The sequence below is a fragment of the Vanessa tameamea genome, chromosome 18 (genome assembly GCF_037043105.1).
Source record: "Vanessa tameamea isolate UH-Manoa-2023 chromosome 18, ilVanTame1 primary haplotype, whole genome shotgun sequence".
In the NCBI taxonomy this organism is placed as follows: Eukaryota; Metazoa; Arthropoda; class Insecta; order Lepidoptera; family Nymphalidae; genus Vanessa; species Vanessa tameamea.
The window spans coordinates 11,681,316-11,700,687 of NC_087326.1; the positions used below are offsets into that span (position 1 = coordinate 11,681,316).

Here is a 19,372-nt window from a genome sequence, read left to right on the forward strand (position 1 = left end):
AAGACAAAATTTATAAAGGTATTTATTTTTTATTATTCATTCTAATAGATCATAAAGAACTAATAAATTCAATTTTTTTTTTATTTAGTATAAGTTTTTTCATTTTGAATTATTAAATTGTAGTTAAAAACATGAAATTTATTACGAGGAAATCTATTTAATCTGTGGATTACACGAATGAAATATAATTGTAATTTGTATACTCTGTTATGTCACCGGTACCCATGGTATTATTTACATTTTTGAATTAGTTTCATGTATAGTGTTTGCCTCTAAAATACTAATGGAAACCCTAACGATAGCTTTAATTTCAATCGATAAAATTTAATGTACTTTTCACGTGTAGTATTGCATCTTCTCATTAAAAAATGTAGGTTTTGTATTAAATTTTATGCTGTCATTTATAGTTATTTATTTGAGGTTAATTTGTTATTTTGTTTTAGGTCTCCTAGCTCAAACTCAAAACTGGTTCAACGAACAATCGATTTAAATTATATAAATAAAAAACGTTCGAATTCCATAAAATGGATAATTCTAAATGCTGTATTTTTGCTGATATTTGCGTATGACTTGTAAGTATGGTTTTAATAACCATTAACAATCTTGTTCTAATAATTATTATTTGATTTATAAGGTTACATGTAGCTCCGAGTAACAAACGTCAGTTTTTAAAAGTAGCATGTAGAATATATCAAAATATTTTGTTTGTATGAACTTATATATAGCATCAATACTATAAGTATATGTCATTCATTGCAGCAGCCTAATACGAAATTAAATATTTAGTTTTCTATCGATAACATAAGGGTTATTATTTGTACAGTGCAAATATTTAAGGGCAGTGTTTACATAGTAGTTTGTGGCCTATTTGTTAATGTGCCAACCTATTTTCAATAAAATAAAAAATAGAAGTTAGCAATGACTATCAAATTCTGGAAACAAATGATAAGCTTCTACTTTTCTGGTTATAAATATATTTTGAATGAACTTTAAAAATATTATAAACTAGACATCATATATGAATCTTAAAATGAATATTAGTCTATGATCTTTGCACTGAAAAAAGAAAAGTAATTATGAAATTATACTCAATGCTATACTATATGCTTACTTTTTTAAGATTAAACCTAAAAAATATATACAAAAAATAAAACTCCTTGATCGCAAAATGTTGCTGCAGCAGCAATGCTATTGTTTAATTACAACCTGGTTATGTATTGAGAAATAACAACTAGGTTGCCAAGAATAAACAAAAATCTTCTTTCGCAATAGCCAACTATAGTTGCTATAACGGATGAAAGGCTGTGTAGTGTATTAATTTAAAAAAAACAGTCCATTATGTAAAGAAAGGAAATATGAAAAAAGCAAAAACCGTGGAGTGCCTTTGTGACTGTACAATCATAGATAATGTTCAATCACTATTTACTATGGATATTACATAGTTGAAATTGGAACTTGAAATTTTAAAATGATTCCTCGAAAACTAAACCACCTACATCCACTAACGTATAGGTTTTGTGCTTAAACTTTAGATCCAATTTGTAGCTTCTCAGTCCACTAGGTATCAAAAATTTGGCTAAGCTATTGAAATTTCCCAAAGAAGACTATTACATTAATAAGACATAGTGCTGGTAATTATAGTTAAAAAATATATTTTTAGTAGTGTTTGCAAATAAGAAACCTAGCTAAAAAATTTCTATCAAGGTTAAATTAGATTTTGAGTTTGTTAAACTTTTATACATTACATTTTAACTTTATTCAGTGCTATTATCTACCTTATATTAATCCAGAAATGTTTGTAGTGCATAATATAACGAAGCTAATGCAAATAGTATAGAATATATTGATTTGAGGTTTGTTCGTCTTTATTCCTTCAATTGAAATAGACTATGCATAGTTTGTTTTTGTGGGAAAAAAATACCTTTTATGAAATTAAGTATAAGGCACCCCATGTACTCCATACCATTATGTTTTTTTTCTAGATCATGTAAATGTCCAGGATATACTTCTATGTTACATTATGTGGAGCTCGTTTGTTCGGGTATATTGGCAGCCAATTTAATTCAATATGCTCTATCTATGATTCCCAAGAGAGCCACTAAACTGCCTCTTTCACGAGACCAACAAAAATTGCTTGGTCTCTCTAGTGCCGATTTAGGTAAAAAATAACTAATTTATATTTTATTTATAATATCTTATATAAAATAATAAATTGTTAAATAAACATTTTCCCTAACATTATTTTCAGATTCATCATTCATTTTGACTCAAAGTGAATGCTCTCGCATTCGAGCTAGCGATAGCGACGGTGAGAAGTGGCCGACCTCAGACGCCGACCTGTCGCTGTCGCCGCGCACGTGGCGCGCGTCCGCTTCTCCCCCGTCGCCCCCCTCACCCACCTCGCCCTCGCGCCGAGCCCCCTCGCCAGCTCACTCACATTCGCCGTCGTCACTCGACGCCGTCGGCGACCATTTCTTTGCCGACCGCGGCTCGCTCGCCGATTACTTGCGACACTACGAGGAGCGCGCGAGGGCCGAGTCGGCCGGCGAGGGCGCGGGGCCGGCGCGCGCGGCGCCGCCTCCCGTGTACCAGCTCGCCTCCCCCGACGCCGGTGAGAGTGCCCTTCGATTAGAACTTCGAGTCCAGTCTTAACAGTCGACGACGATTAGAGACCGATCTATAATTACAGGACTCGGAAAACTCGAGGAGAGTTCACCGCAGGGATCTCCGCAAGTGTGGTGGCGACTCGATCTCGATCCGCAGCGTCTAACACAGTGGAACCTCAATCTGCGACTCGTAAGATCTCCTGAGATATTAACTTTTAAGAGGCTCTTGCAAGATGTACAATAAACGTAATAATCGACGGGCGCGTATGACATTCCACAGTGGATCCACGTCACGATCCTGGAGCGGCTGGTGCACGAGATCCGGTCGACGGACGAGGAGCTGGCGCGGCTGGCGCTGTGCGAGGCGGGCGCGCTGCGCGGCGGGCGCGTGCCGCCGGCGCGGCTGCGCGCGCTGGCGCTGCACGTGCCCGCGCTGGCGCCGCTGCTGCCCTTCCTCGAGCCCTTCCCCGACCAGAGCTACGTCGTCCGGCGCATAGCGGGTGCGTTGCACGTTTAGGAGCGAACAATTATACATTTGCTCATAAATATATTTTTAGTTGTGATATTGTCATAAGGCTACGTGTGAGCCCTTCGGATCGGTACCACTCGCTCGAAAAATATCCTATCAGGTGGGTGACCCGGTTAAATACAGGCACAAGAGATATCTTAGTTCCAGAGGTTCGGTCGGATGATAAAACATCTTCATATCCATCGAGTGGTTTAGAAGAAATTAGCAGAGATACAGAGGGTTGCTTCGTTATTTTATAAATATATTTTATAGATTTCACCATCAAGTTAAATTTGAAGACTACTGAAATAAAAGCTCGGCAAGACATGCGCGGTCTCTTCACAAATGTTAAGTTCCCACATCTGTTGCCGCAGAGTTGGCGCAGGGCGGCTGCCTGAGCGGCTACAGGTGGGACCGCGGCGGCTCCGACTGGGACGCGTCGAAGCCGACGGACGCGGAGCTGGTGCTGCACGTGTTCGCCACGTACCTGGACGGGCAGCTGGCGGGCGGCGGCGGCGCGCGGCCCTTCAGCGCCGAGCACGTGCGCGAGGCGGGCGCGGCGCGGCGGGGGGGCCCGCCCGCCGTCGTGCGCGTGAGTGCGCGGCCACCGCACTACGCGCTGGCTCTGGGCGAGGAGACGCTGGACGTGGGGCGCGGCCGCAACAACCTGCTGCACACGCTGCTGCTGTTCCTGGCGGCGGCCGCGCGCTCGGACCCGCCGGCGCTCGCGCGCACGCACCTCGGCCGGGCCGGCCTCAACATGCTCTGGATTATCGGCCGCTAATCGTCGATCCTTTTCGTACAAATCTATTGCGATGTTTTTTTATCGCTTTTGGACTTTGAATATATTACAGTATTTTGAACTGAAACTGTATATTTTGACACCCTTCATTTTAGTAAAAACAATGGTTCTTGTTGTTCTTATATCAAGTATTATTTTCACTTTAAAATAAACCTTAATATTTAGGTTTATTTTAAGATACATTATTGGAGAAAATGAAACTTGAATAACTTTAGTTTTAAAACCTTATTTTAGTTAGTCGATAGTGAATTTATTTTATGAATTTTGCAATGCACAATTATCAAGCTAAGTTTTACTCAATGCTTACTGTAAATTATACTATTTTTAGTTTAAATAAAAAATGAATAAATATATGAATAAATATATGAGTGTTCCTTAAATCTATTATTATCTTTATTTAGGAAATATTGAAAATCAATTTCAGAGTAGTTCTTTTTATTCAAATATAATTCTACAAATAAAAACATTATGCTTATTAACTAACAAAATAGTGTTTTACATTGTTTTAAATTAATGCTAATAACACTAGCTAAATATGGTATTTAATAATATCACAAAAAATCAAAGCACAGATTGCACCCTTAATTTCATTTCATCATAATCAGTGATTACATGAAATACAATTTGGTAAGAGAGAATCATCTTTTAGTTCTCTGGCATCACTCAGTTGTTGTTGTAAAGCAGTCTGTAATGCATCTATGAACTGAGCAAGGGATGGCTTACCACGAGTGTGCAGTGCTCGCGCGAGGAACGGCAGGCGGCGCATAGCGCGGCCCGAGACTTGCGCCGCCGCCGCCTCGCGCGCCACGGCCCACAGCCGCAACGAGGCGCGCGACCCTTCCGTATCCGCGAAGCGCACCGCTTCCAGGATGCGAAGCGCGAACAATTGCTCCCGGGGCGAGACCACGCCGCGAGCCATCATTTCATCGCAACAACCCCGTAGGATTTCATAAGCGGCACGTTCCGAAGGCGGACCAATGCGTCGCTTTATGTCGGCTCGATCGACGAATGCGAGGTCGATCGCCCCTGTCACGTTAGAAGTGGTCAGGACCAGTGCGTTTGGGTGTCTCTTGAGTCTATCTAGTTGAGTTAATATAGCGTTCACTGCACGTATAGAGTCTGACGGTTCCAGGCCCGCCAGCGCCGAACGACGCGCGTGCGCTAATGATTCTACTTCGTCGACGAGGACACATGCAAGAAGACTGTGATCTTCTACAATTTCACGAATATGTTCAAATAGCTTAGCAACGAGCTTTCCACTTTCAGAGAACCATTTCGAAAACAAACCGTGAGCATTAATTTCTAAAAGGCGTACGCGCGGAAACTTGTCACCTAAGCGTACAGCCAGTTTCTGGGCAAGAGCACGACAAAAACTGGTTTTACCAGTACCCGGGGGTCCATGTAGTAATACTACTCGATTCCAACTAATAATATTCGGGTCCACCCTGCGATCAGCAAATTCAAAAGCAGTTTCCACAAAACGTAATGTCTCTTCTTTGAGTTTTGAATCGTATATGAGACTTTCCCACAAGCCATGAAATTCTTCGGTTGGCAGCGCCCAAATATCAGCAGCCGCTATTTCTTCACCAGATGCAGCATCCGTCATAGTGTCGGTCTCTACACCGAAAATGTCAAACTTATAAACATGGTATACGAACTCGCATTCTGTAATAGCCACTTCTGAAACATGTTCATCGTCACACAATGTTATAGATTCTACGTGATCTTTGATACTTTTATTTTCTTCTAATTCATTGATTTTAAGCGTAACACCAGGATTTAACGTATTAAAATTTGCTAAATAAGAATGAACAATTTCTTTGATATAGTCCTTACTTGCAAGACTTTCTCGTTTCTGTAAAACCTCGACATGAAGTGGTGAGTTCATTATAGTATAATTATATTTATTTTATAATTTATAATAATAGGTTTTTAATATGGGGTTTTACTCTTGTTATAAACTTTAAAATAACTGCCACTTTAGTTTTGAATGTCATAATAGAGAGAGACACAGGTCACAGATAGTAGAGACTAGAGTTATAGATACAGAGTAGTTATTTTATTATTAAGAAGATGATTCTCAGTTCTCACAGATAATAAGAAAGAGTCTGAAGTAGGTAATAAATAAAATATCGTTGGAGAAAAGTGCACCTAGTGTATACATTTTGTAAAATTTTACACGTGTGTTTTTAAAATCTTAAATAATTGATCGTAGAATAAAAATTATAGTCAATACAATATAAATATGTTCAAATTGTATGTATCCAAACGTTATTTTTATAAAAATTAAATCTTATTTTATCGTAAGGGATTAATATTATGGATTAAGTATTAATAAAGTTTTATGGGTACAACTATAATTATATTATTTATTTTATATAAGCATTCCGTGCTCTATGACACAGGCACTGTCGAAGTCTAGTCCCCTGTTATTATGTAGTGTAGGCTTAGTCTGTAGGATTTTAATGTAGATATATATAATATAGATATTCTGTGAATTTTGTGACTGTGATCGACGTTCGACGCTGTTTAGTGTTATCGATTCAGATTTCTGAAATAGTTTTTGTTAGGGAAGAGAGCTACCAGAGCTAAAACATTATTCAAAATGTTATTAATAAACGTTTTTTAATCTTATTGTACCAACAATTGTTGGGAGTTGTTTTGTGTAAGAATGATTGTGTAATATTCATATAAGAATGTGGTGATAGAGAAAACGAAAAGTTGCTGTACGATGGCGGCAGATACGGCGGTGGCTGCGAGCCCTGAGGAGACTCTGGAGTCGTTGTTGCGGGAAGCTGAAGCTCTAAAGCAAAAGCTGGAAGAGGAACGTCAAAAACTAAACGACGTTACGCGTAAGATTTTTGTAATGATACTTTTAATCGTTACCGCACTATTTTATTATAGTAGAAATAACTCAAATAGTACCGCAATTACTCTCTTCCGTATTCAAGCTTAATTGATTTAACAGTGGTCTGAATAATAAATTGGAGAAACATTAATTGAGTTATCTTCAATTAAATTATTTAATATAACAACAGTCTCTGAACAAATTGAAAAAAATTTTTTTTTTTTTTTTTCATTTATATATAGAAGACTAACAGATTATGAAATTCACATACATACAAAGTCTACAGAGATAAAAATATAAATCATAAACAAAAGCAGACAACAGTAAATTACATTACATTCATATAAAAATTGTTTAAATTAACATTTTATTACAATGAAGGTTAACATTGTTGAGCATAAGTTTTAAGATGACCTTTAAATTAACTGACTCCTACCAATTAAAGTCTGAAAGTATAGGATTTATCTATAATTATGAAATTATTAGAATTAAATTACTTTGTTACTATGAATGATTTGTATACACACAGTGTCCTGTGTTGCTGAAAGATTGGAGCCTATCACTTTCCCTAATCTCAAGCTACGTCGAGTGCTCAAGGGTCATCAGGCTAAAGTTCTTTGTTCCGATTGGTCTCCAGATAAACGTCACATAGTATCTTCTTCACAGGTCTGTTTAATATTATATCTACTTGTATTCTTTTAAAATAATATAAATAGCTATACCTATCAGATCATTTGTATTTCCTGTTACACATCAGTGATGTATATATATATATGAACATAACTGAGTTGTGTAGAACTCTGTATTTGTTGGCATTTTATATTTTCTTAATTTTTGTTAGTTTGCTAAATTTGTTATTTTAGCTGATTTTTAATGTTTTTTCCAAGAAATGTAATTTCATAGCAAGGTCCTGTTAAAAAAATTTGAAACTTTATTTTTAGGATGGAAAGGTGATAATTTGGGATGCATTTACTGCAACAAAGGAGCTTACGATTTCTATGCCCAGTACCTGGGTCATGGCATGTGCCTATGCTCCTTCAGGGAACATGGTCGCGGCAGGGTGAGTTCCACATTCTGTAGTTACAACTCATCAATCAAAAGAGTTTACTGCACACATGAAAGTGTCTTTTATTTAAGATAATTAAATGGTTGTTATTAATTGGTAAAAACTACACAAACTTTATAAACTATCAACTAAAAAGGTTTAGGCATGCACAAATTTGTGAGAGAAATTGTTAGTTCTTCGGGGCCAGAATGTGGGCCCCTTATGGTAAAACTGTAATATTAAGCTTTAAGCCTTTGGGATGTTTTTAACAAAGTAGAAGTATGTGCAGTTGGTCAAACTGTATTTATGTACAACAATATTATATAATCTCAGTGACATTGATTTTATTGATAGAATCAGTGAATATTATAGTATAAACAATGGTGAAATAATTCTTGCCCTATCGGCACAACTAAAACCCATTAAACTAAGAATTGAATTGAATCATTTTATAAATAAACAAAGTAAGGATAAGCTTATAATGTCAAGTTTCATATTCCGCAGAGTCTATAAATCCTTCACGGTGCTAGGTAATTGTCTCTATACTAAAGTGCAGATATGAATTTGTCAATTTTTATATCATTTTAAAGTATTCTTAAAAAAACATTAACATAACTATGTCTTTCAAATGTTACAAAAGAGTAACCACCGAGTTTCTTGTTTTTCAGTCAAGTAGAATCTACATTCCGAATCCATGGTAACTTTACCAGCTGTAGCTTAACTTTAATACAAATTATAAAATGGTGATTCAGAAGTACTTGTAAAATCCAACTTGAATAAAGTATATTTTGATTTGAATACTTATAATCCAATGTATGACCAATTTCTGTTCAGATTAAAGCTAAGTTACTTTAATTTTAAATAAATATGTTTTAGGCACTACAACATATTTATTCAAAATAAAGTACACTACAATGTATTGTATGACATATGTAAGTAAACACGTTAAAATAAAATGTTATAAAAATTCCTTTGCCTGATAGCAATTGAAAATAATGTTATTTTCTTGGTTTGTAACAACAATCTTTTAATTTTTTGTTTAATTATAATTTTTGATGATATAGAAGACAAACAATGAGATACTTACTTCTGCAAACGAGTGAAATGCCTTAGCAGAAGCTGGGGATATGATTATATCATATATGTATTCAGGAAGCACCATTAAAACTTCACTTATGGATCGCCGTTCGTGACGGAATGCGAAATATTCTTTTTTTTGGCCTAATTATTTATATTTTTTATTAGTTTTCGTGCAGCTTCATGAGAATATGTATTTAGAAATTTTGTTTTTTTTTTTAATGTAATAAGTAGACGGTCCACAGGCGGCCAACATTATATTAAAAAAAATAAAGATTATTTATTTTGTCCAAACTCTAATGTTTAGATAAAAAACGTATAGGACAATTATTATTTGGGTTAATGTTCAAGCATATAGAAAAAACTGATCAAACAAATTTGGAACCTAAGTCTCTCAAATCACGGTTTCGACCCACTCTGCCGCCGGGCAAATGGACCTGATGATGATTATAAGTGGTCACAGCTGCCGATAGACATTGGCGCTGTATGAAATGATAAAAATTCCTTACATCACACTAATGCATCACCAATCTTGGGGACTAAGATGTTATGTCCCTTGTCCCAGTTGTCCCCTGGCTCACTCATCTTTCAAACCGGCACAAGCAAATTGTTCTGTTCCGTTTTGAATGCAGCAATATTGCTGTTTGACAGTAGAATACCTGAAGAACTCAATCACCACCACAAGAAGCACCAACTCAAACCGGCTAGCACAAAATCCTACCACGGGTTTACCTGCTTACAAACACTGTTGGTCTCAGGATACATTCAATATATGAAGTACAAAAAGATATTATACAAGTGATTTCAAGCAAAAACAATAAATAAATGGCTCTACTGCTATGTGAAAAATTGAGAAGCCAATATATAGACATACTAGATGCTATTGTAATGAACGCAGAAACATACAACAGCATAGGAAAAAACTATTTAGACCAGAGGAATCTTACAGTCTATCTAGAGAGACCACAGCCTAGAGTGGTCTTAAGTGGACCGGACACTAAGAATACATTATACTTGTAACATTTATTATGTGGGATTCTCCAAATGTTGGTATCTGATACTCCAACTGCACCGACTAAAGGTGCAAATAAGTGTTCTTCGTGGGCATTTTTTTCATTCGCAATTTATATAACTGATCCCATTTTATTATATTTTTTATTTTTAGAGGCTCTAAACAAAACTTCTCCTAAACCTTGTATTCAACAAGTTCTATGTAGCGATAGAAAAATCAGAGATCAGAACATTTAACAATATATCAAAGGAGTGCAACAAATATTAACTAAACTTTCGTTAGTTTACATTACTCACAATCAGCTCACTTCTAATACTAACACCAGATATTTTATAATTTTTAGGGGCCTCGACAACAAGGTGACGGTGTTTCCGCTGGGCGGCGCGGGCGAGGACGAGCCGGCCGCCCGCAAGCGCACCGTGGCCACGCACACCTCCTACATGTCGGCCTGCCTCTTCCCCAACACCGACCGCCAGATACTCACGGGCGGCGGCGACGGCACGTGCGCGCTCTGGGACGTGGAGTCGGGGCAGCTGCTGCAGAGCTTCCAGGTGATCGCATCGTCACATCGTCGCTTCGAATCGAATTTGAGATTTATAAAACATATCATGGACGTCCGACTCCCGCTTCGTTTCGACAGGCACACGCGGCGGACGTGATGGCTCTCGACCTGGCACCGACGGACATGGGTGACACGTTCGTCTCGGGGGGCTGCGACCGCGCCGTGCTCGTGTGGGACATGCGCTCCGGCCACGCCGTGCAGGCCTTCGACACGCACCTGTCGGACGTGAACAGCGTGCGCTACCACCCGTCGGGCGACTCGCTGGCGTCCGGCTCCGACGACTCGTGCTGCCGCCTGTTCGACCTGCGCGCCGACCGCGAGGTGGCGCGCTACGGCAAGGACAGCGTGATCTTCGGCGTGAACTCGGTGGAGTGGTCGGTGAGCGGGCGCCTGCTGTTCGCGGGCTACAGCGACTACACGGCGTGCGCGTGGGACGCGCTGCGCGCGGCGCGCGTGTGCGTGCTGTGCGGCCACGAGCACCGCGTGGCGCGCGTGCAGCTGGCGCCCGACGGGACGGCGCTGGCCACGGCCTCGTGGGACGCCACGCTGCGCGTGTGGGCCTGAGCGCGGCGAGGCCGTGACGTTCTTCCGATTTATTGCGAGTTATGTAGAAATTTCTCGATTCGACGATCTAGTCGTGAGCTCTATGAGATCTGCAATTTAGAGGGTATGAGTATTATTATAGTTCCGTCGAGTGTGAGACGAGCGGGTCCTGCGGCCGCACGTCCCGACGATCTTTATGTTTGTGTTCGTGATGGGTGAGCGTGTTCGGAAATGTGAGAATGCTTCGAGGTGTTGTCTGTGAGGATCCCGAGGAGCCCGCACTATGGTTTTATTTATTAGTGAGTGTCGATTAGGAGCCTCGTTACCTATTAAATGTAGCCCGCGTCGCTGGCGAGTCATTTGTTGTAAAATAGGATCCACTGAGTAAAAGTTGATTTTGACTTGACTGAAATTTTTAATTAGTACTGCCACTGACTCGTGGAGCATTATGTTAATTCAAAACTATTGTAACGTTGAAAATAAAGATGTTAGTGAGAATCTATGTTATAACTTATATTTTAAATGGAAAAGTACCCTGCGTGGTGTGACCCCGCCTTCTATCAATAAATTCAATGTTGACTTCTTGTTTTATTTGCAACAGCAATTTCTACTGTGTGCCATAAATGTGCAGCCGGTTATTAACGATTTTAAACAACTGGTTAAAATGCATTTATATCTATATATAGACATATCGCGAGTTGCGCGATAATGCCAGCTTACCGATCGGTGCCGGGATTAGTACCTATAGTAAACTTATTCAGGCTCCCAGTGTGTGTAAATAAATCTTGCAAGTTAAATTTTTCCACTTCCCCCTATTATCCTACAGATCTAAATTTTACACGTTGATTCGGTTCCGACGACTTTTATGGCAACCTTGACCTGATACTCCAACCAAGATTGGCTCCAGAAAACTCATCAACGGTTGACAGAATAGAGACAAAAGTTATATTTCATTATGATAGTCAACCATGGCACGACTGCTGCACTCGCGGTTGGCTCACGACGAGGGAATTTGCTCAACGGTCAACAGAACAAACACAAAACTGTAAGGTATCCAATAATGAGAGCCTGTTTTAAAGCCTGGCGTATCTGAGGTGGTTCACGTTACATCTACTATACTATACGCGAAATATACCAAATCATTATGCATAGGGCCTTGCACGGTCAAATCGCAGGCAGAATACTGTCTGTCTGTCAACCATGCCGTTTTATGTTTAGGCTTAAAGTTCTTCGGTGTCGGATCGATAGCCTATGTTGCTTCAAGTACAAATTTTTCATTGAATATGATGATGCAATAATTGGAATTAACGAACAAAGAAACGGTGTATCCGGCGAAAACACAGGAACATCTCGCGTTTATATGTACAATCTGTAACAGAAATTAATCCGGTTTTTTAAAGTATTAGTTTAAATTATAAAATTTTTATTTACGTTAAATGACTTAACACCCCAAAAACAGAACCATCTTTAAGTCGCAGTCTGATAATTAACCATTACTAACTTTAGCATTAGTTAATACGGGTTTTTATAACTATATCATAGATTGCTGAACAACATGGACTCAAATACAATGTAGCGAACACAGAAATACTCGTTTTTAAAGCCAGTAGAGGTTCGGTGACGGTTCAGCTAGAATTTTTCAATGGATCGTCAGTGATCCGGTTGTTAAAAGTAAGCTAAGGCGAAGTTAAAAATATCTGCGGAATTTTATTATAGAAATGGATACCTTGCCCTAAGTAGGATTAATTAATTGTGCGGAGTCGGAAACTTGGCGTTATAAGCCTATCCTTACGTCTCGTGCACATACAATGATTATCACTGATTCTATCAAAGTGATCAACTTGACTTTGTTACACCAAAGACGTATATTATCAAAATAACCAAAATATACTAGACGAGTGGTATCAATATCGTTATATACTTATCTAACTTTTCTAACCGCGTATGCTGCGGAGTTGAGTCATTCTGTTAAGGACTATAAATGAGGACTCCACTGTAGTTTGAAATAATAATAATATTCCTAAAAACCTCGTAGTATCTGCTTACATTTGGTAAGGTAAAAACTACACATTTTGTTTTTTGGGCATTCAAAACTATATATTACCAGTATGGAAAATCTACTAACATGACATTTAGGATATGACAACATCGTACTGGCCTCGATATCAGATTGACTCACTCGTTTAAATGACGTTTGACAGTGACTGTTTCAAAAGGATAGGATAAAGAATTCTGCGCCATTTTGCGCACCATTGTTCTTGGGTGGGCATAATAAATTGAGTTTTATTGTCCTGACTGTATTCGATTACAGTCGGGTTACTAGTTTTCAATCTCACAGAAGCGAGAGAAGATCACGCTGCTGTCAGCAATGGGTCGGACTGCTTTTTGTGTGCCTCTGGCAATTCTATTTTTAGCAAGTGTAATTCCATCAAAAGCACAAAGTAAGTAATAATTTAATTTTATAATTTTAATCATAATTTATTATAATAATCCTAGATTAATGGTGATCGTTAAAGAGTTAATTGCATGTCGAAGTATTTTGTAGGTCAATGAAATGATGCCCTAGTTGAAGGTGTTGGACTGTTGGGTGATGTCATGAGTAGTATCGCTTTTCTCATGTTATTAAATTACTCAAATCTTTGTAAGACCATGCAACAACCTCATCCCCCTCCATTAGCGAAACCTTAGCTCTGACATTACATTTTTTTATATTATTTTAATAAATATCAGCAGTTGAAAGAAAAACATGATTTTAAATTATGGGTCATGAAATGTACACATTCCAACAATATATAAATTTATAATTTATCGGTCAATAGAAAATAAAATTGTGTTACAGATAATCTGTTGTATATTAGAGTTGATTCACAGAGGTTACTAAATTATCATAAATTAATTTTGTGAATGTTATTTTTTTATGCAAAAAAAAATCAATACTAGTAAAAATGAGTATATTTTTTTTAGATAATTATCTTTAATTGATTCTGTACAAGACACCGATTGATAAAATAACTTTAAGTTAATTTCAAGTAAAGCTTGTTACATAACATTATCTCGAAGGAAGAAATTCTCCCAACACAAGGTGTTGTTCGACATCAAATGACATCAAATGAAGTTCATGTAAGAAGGAAATGTTTGATTTGTTACTTTAGTTACTGCAGCTACAGATAGGCACACATTTTTAGTTCAGTATAAATCTGCGCATGTTATTATCTTGACTGATAGAGAGATAGCATTATCTGTTATGTATCAAAGTCTTAACAAATACCGCAAGTGGCTTTATTTGTTAGCTTTGCTCTTGTCTGCATGAGGCTCCCATTACTGGGACTTTCCCTTTATTGTTTATCTCATTCACCTTCAGAATTTTGCGACATAAAAACAATAAATACATTCTTAATTAATAATGTTGATCAAACAAAAATTAAATGTAGTTGCAGATGGAATGTAGTAAATGTAATTGTTACAATATATAAATAAAATTCCATTTTTCTGATTGTATGACTCAAATGAGTAATTTTTCCCACTAGACACAAACAACTACATGTTAAATAGCATTGAAATCATTCAAATATGTTATGATCTCAGTTTAATTGTTATACTGTTTAACAAACTTGTTTTTCTACGGCTATGTATTGTCATACTCTACTTAAAATGTCGATTCAATCTTATCTGCCATTTTATGAGATATTCAAATGTCATTCATAAAAAGCGTTGTAATTAATTGTAAGTTTGTTAAAGGAACTATTAACTGTATGAAAATAAGTCGCAACCAATTGTACTCTATCTAATTATTGTTAATGAAAGGAGGACAAGGCATCGCTGAATGCAATTAAATCGTTCTGAATAATCGTCTATTGTCAAAGAGGTAAATATCCGACAAATAAAAACAAAACGACCATCGATAGTAGAATAAAGTTCAGACGACCGATTCGAAAGAAGTTCCTCACGCGATACGAGTGAGAAATGCGTGCATAGGAAGGTATACGCATACGCGTGTTTGGGGAGCGTGACAGTAGCGAGAGAGCATCGTGCGCAGAGACGGAGGCGGCCGTGCCGAGCGCGGCCGGCGAGGAGAGCCGCGTGACGGTAGCGGCCGGCGCGCCGCTCACGGTGGAGTGTCGGCTACGGCCCGAGCAGCGCGCCGAGTGGCGACGGGACGGCGGCGCGCCCCCGCCGGACCTGCGCGCGGCGCCCGAAGCGCCCGCCTCCGACGCGCGGCTCGCGGCCCGCCTGCGCGCGCCCGCCGCGCGCGCGCACCACGCCGGCCTGTACACGTGCAGCCGCGAGCGCGACCACCGCGTGCGCGTCGTGGTGCTGCCCGCCGCCGGTACCGCCGCATGCCGCTCCTCACCGCACCGTCTCCGCCGCTTTGCTGCTCGTGCTCGTGCTCGTGCTCGCGACCGCCCGGCTCCGGCGTCGTCGCTCCGCCGCGTCGGGCGCGAGCCGGGGTCGGACGGATCGGCATTATGTAGCTAGATTTCGATTTACGACCACCGTCGGAAATATTGTTTCTTCAGTAGTTTGGCGTATGGAACTGTAGTCTGTTGGCGTATCGTCTGTATCGTTGACGCAGTTAGTGCGAGTGCTGCCCGTTAGAGCCAATATATTTTTTTTCGTATTAGTCGTAGTGCTTTTCTCATTAGGTGGTCGATGTATTCTTTGGAACTATGTTTAGATCTATTTGTTATTATATCTATATAAGGCAGAACGAGACGCGACACAATGCGCGCGAGGGCGTGCCGTCTTTACTTAACTGTGTGTGCGTGTCTGTCACTATCTTTAACCGATATTATTTATAACCTTTCTTAAAAACCCTTTCCAATTCTCTTAACACTACCTTTAGCTATCGTTCGTTATGGTATTATTATGTATGTATATGTTTTAATAACTCGATGTAAATACTTAATAATAGGAATTATGTGTAATCGAATATTAATATGAGTAGTTCACGCGACTCTAATTCGTATGCTGTGGAAATAGATGTGATAGCTGCCGGTCGATCGTTAACTGTCGGGCGTCGACTCAAAGCAGGACGAGGTCGATCGATGCTTTACGGAAGGCCGAGACGGATAAACCCCATTTCAGAACGACACCTTTCATAAAGTCTGTCTTTTAAAGTTTACTTTCAATTGCTTAATTATCTGCATTAATCTTGCAAACGAGTATTTTTTATCTTCAAAATATCTTATTATTTATTACGTATTGCGTCGTGTTGCCAATCGCGTATCGCGTATCGCGTCGCCCTCGTTTTGTATGAACATTGAACATGTATTTCGACGCATAATCACCTATATTACGGGACAATCAACGAAGATTAAGTTTGCTTCGTATCTTCGATTAAAATAATGTGCTATAGAACGTATCCTTATCGAAGCCGAAGTACGTATGTCTAAGCGGAATAATACTTTTATTGCTGTCATTTTAATGACAGAGAACTATTTGACTCTAAATGTGCCCGTAGACTTTGTATTTGTAATCGCCTTTCATAAATTATCATTTTATTTCCAGTAGCTGATTTTTAGTTAATATTTTAATATTCTAGATTTTTTTTCGCAATAAACCCTAAGAAGTAGATATATTAGTTTAACATTAGGAGATGTACTTAGCTTCATAATTTCGCTGCCCGGGCAACTGTACTCTAAGTAATAGTTAATATGCTTGTTAAGCAGGTGGTTGTCGAATCTGAATAGCGAGACTCGATCTCCGAACTACGATTCGATTGTCCCTGCAATTAACAAAGACACTATTGAAATATTGATTTGTTTTTGAATGCACTAGTTTAACACGACTGACTCACTAATAACGAATGTTCTGTGTAAGAGACAATTATTTGAGCTTTTAATTTCAGACTATGGTGACTCTTTACATTGCGATAGATAAACAAATCAATATTTACGAGAAAAATGTTTTAAATAGTTTTAAATCCTTGTAATGCAATGTAACCATTGACGCAGCGGGCAACCTATCTGCCATCTGCGTCGAGGGTTGCAGATTTGATTCGCGTTCTTGAAATAATTATATCGCAGAGGAATATAATGCATGGTATAAGAATTTTTTTTTTGTTGATATTTTTTTAATATAAGTATACACGTCGATATTGTTTGATAGACAGTTTGTGCGACTCGAGCGCGCTCGGTGCAGAGCTCGGTGCAGAGCTCGGTGCAGAGCTCGGTGCAGAGCTCGGTCGCCGACAGCATTGATATATTTATATATTACACCATCGTTTCCGGTGTATGAGCCCTGTTATTATATCATTTTAGCTTTATGAACACTATGTTCGTATCACTGAATTAGGGTACCCTGAAACACCATCCGCGCCCACTGAAGTGTTTTCGTCTTCGGCCTCATGTACCTCACACACGTTACGTAGAGAGTGGTAGATAGTGCAGACCGTGGCCAGGGCAGAGAGTGATGCGTGCGCGTGTTACAGGCGACGCGCCCGCGCCCGTCACCGCGCCCGCGCCCGCCGCCGCGCCCGCCTCCGCCTCCGCCCCCAGCGAGGACCTGCCCGAGCTGCTGTACGACGTCAGGGGAAACTTCTCCCTCCACTGCCAGCTGCCCAATGACAACAGTCTCGCCTACGTTTGGTAAGTCTCAAACGCAACCTCAATATACTACCCGGCCAGCATTGGACATATTTTGCCACATATGAACATACCCGCCGGTGTGGTTTATTCTACCGCCAAAAATATAGTATTTATATAGTTCAAATATCATGTTACGCGGGCGAAGGTTGATGTAACAAATATTATTAATAATGTACTGCAAACAATATACTCATTGTTAGTTTCTTACTTATCTTAAAAATATAGTTTTCTGTAAATGTTGGTTTCATCATGGAATGAACATGATACATCATTATCAGCTAGCAGAGTAAACATTTCGAGGGTCAGACGTATAAATTATCTTAATTTTATATTTAGATAACGAGTGACGTATTAACGAACCGTTTCCGCACGTTTTAATTGACGTAAACTCCGCAGCGAGTAGCGATTCCCCGTAAGCGAGAACGCGAATAATATTTGTCAGAGCGCCTAAGAGGGCGGCGAGACCGAGCCCGTCCGACGCTTTCGATGTGACGTCATCGGCATCGCACGTTCCAGGAAGAAGAACGAGACCGACATCGAGCAGGTGTGGGAGCTGAAGGACCGCTACCAGCTGGAGCGCGGCGGCGCCGAGTTCCGCGTGGCGCGCGCGTACGAGGACGACTTCGGCAACTACTCGTGCGCGCTCGCCGGCGCCGCGCGCGAGCAGCGCTGGGCCGTGCGCGGCCGCCCGCACCTCAAGCTGCCCGCCAACACCAACGTCGTCGAGGGGCAGAAGCTGAAGCTCGTGTGCAAGGTGGTGGGCAAGCCGTACTCGCGCGTCACCTGGGGCTACACCAACTCCTCCGAGCCCGACGCCAACTACACCGACGCCACGGAGGTGCTCGGCTCGCGCGCCTCGCTGGCCGACAGCGAGCAGGGCGTGCCCAACGGCGTGCTGCTGCTGGAGGAGGCGCAGCGCTCGGACGCGGGGCGCTACCGCTGCGGCGCGGCGGGCGCGCTGGCGCCGGCCGTCACCACGCTGCGCGTCAAGGACATGTACGCCGCGCTTTGGCCCTTCCTCGGCATCTGCGCCGAGGTCTTCGTGCTCTGCGCCATCATCCTCGTCTACGAGAAGCGCCGCACCAAGCCCGAGCTCGACGACTCGGACACCGACAACCACGACCAGTGAGTATCGACCCCCTGTCCCCTGTCCCCTGCCGCGCTCCGCCCGCCCCCACTGACGAGGTCCCGTTGTGTTGCAGGAAGAAGTCGTAAGCGCGTCCCGCAGTGCGCAGAGGGAGCCGCGGCCGAGCGCCGCCGCCGCGACTCGCGAGATTTTAAGTTTGTAACGAGTTTACCAAAAAGTTGTTTGTTATTTAGTTGAAATAGGCGATCCGAAGGTTCGCCGACCGCCGACGTGTCCGCGACTCGTGACACTTGTACATTCATAATTTCTATTCAGAGTTTATTTAAGTTAATATTATTATACTCTTTACTCGACACGAATGTAGTTACATTAATATACTAATGCTTTTATTACCTGCCGTTACTTCTGCCTGTGTATATTTTCTTAGTGTATGTAAGATTTATATATGTATATACAATTAAAAGTATTCGATAACTCCCCGATGAGAGACGTGTGAGGTCTCTACTTTAATGAAACTCAACGATCGTCACTTCGATCGATGGGAGCTGATCCGTGCGGTCACTAACGCTATTTAGCGTTTTTCGAATTTAATTTTTTAAGTGCGTGTAGAGTTTTTCTGTTTTTAGTGGATATTTAACAAAACTGGAATGTAAATGTTTGTAAATTATCGAATTTCGACGAAAAATAAATGTAAC

At 40.3% G+C, this 19,372-nt stretch overlaps 4 protein-coding genes across 4 annotated transcripts; 3 read left to right on the top strand and 1 right to left on the bottom strand.

Moving 5' to 3' along the window:
• The first annotated feature begins 443 nt into the window (after positions 1-443).
• Positions 444-3,976, top strand: LOC113398476 (transmembrane protein 209). The gene is made up of 6 exons (XM_026637231.2): positions 444-572; positions 1,983-2,158; positions 2,249-2,611; positions 2,690-2,796; positions 2,887-3,106; positions 3,489-3,976. The coding sequence occupies exons 2-6, from the start codon at positions 2,011-2,013 to the stop codon at positions 3,896-3,898; spliced, it is 1,248 nt and encodes a 415-aa protein (XP_026493016.2). The 5' UTR covers positions 444-572; positions 1,983-2,010; the 3' UTR covers positions 3,899-3,976.
• Positions 3,977-4,354: 378 nt separating this feature from the next.
• Positions 4,355-5,936, bottom strand: LOC113397883 (pachytene checkpoint protein 2 homolog). Its single transcript, XM_026636412.2, has one exon. The coding sequence runs from the start codon at positions 5,802-5,804 to the stop codon at positions 4,518-4,520; it is 1,287 nt and encodes a 428-aa protein (XP_026492197.2). The 5' UTR covers positions 5,805-5,936; the 3' UTR covers positions 4,355-4,517.
• A 410-nt stretch (positions 5,937-6,346) lies between these two features.
• On the top strand, positions 6,347-11,582 carry LOC113398235 (guanine nucleotide-binding protein subunit beta-5). The gene is made up of 5 exons (XM_064217717.1): positions 6,347-6,768; positions 7,294-7,430; positions 7,706-7,824; positions 10,242-10,449; positions 10,539-11,582. The coding sequence occupies exons 1-5, from the start codon at positions 6,648-6,650 to the stop codon at positions 11,022-11,024; spliced, it is 1,071 nt and encodes a 356-aa protein (XP_064073787.1). The 5' UTR covers positions 6,347-6,647; the 3' UTR covers positions 11,025-11,582.
• A 1,571-nt stretch (positions 11,583-13,153) lies between these two features.
• LOC113397143 (basigin) lies at positions 13,154-19,079 on the top strand. The gene is made up of 4 exons (XM_026635347.2): positions 13,154-13,444; positions 17,434-17,590; positions 18,107-18,715; positions 18,793-19,079. Exons 1-4 carry the CDS (start codon positions 13,372-13,374, stop codon positions 18,803-18,805), a joined length of 852 nt encoding a protein of 283 aa, XP_026491132.1. The 5' UTR covers positions 13,154-13,371; the 3' UTR covers positions 18,806-19,079.
• Positions 19,080-19,372: the final 293 nt, after the last annotated feature.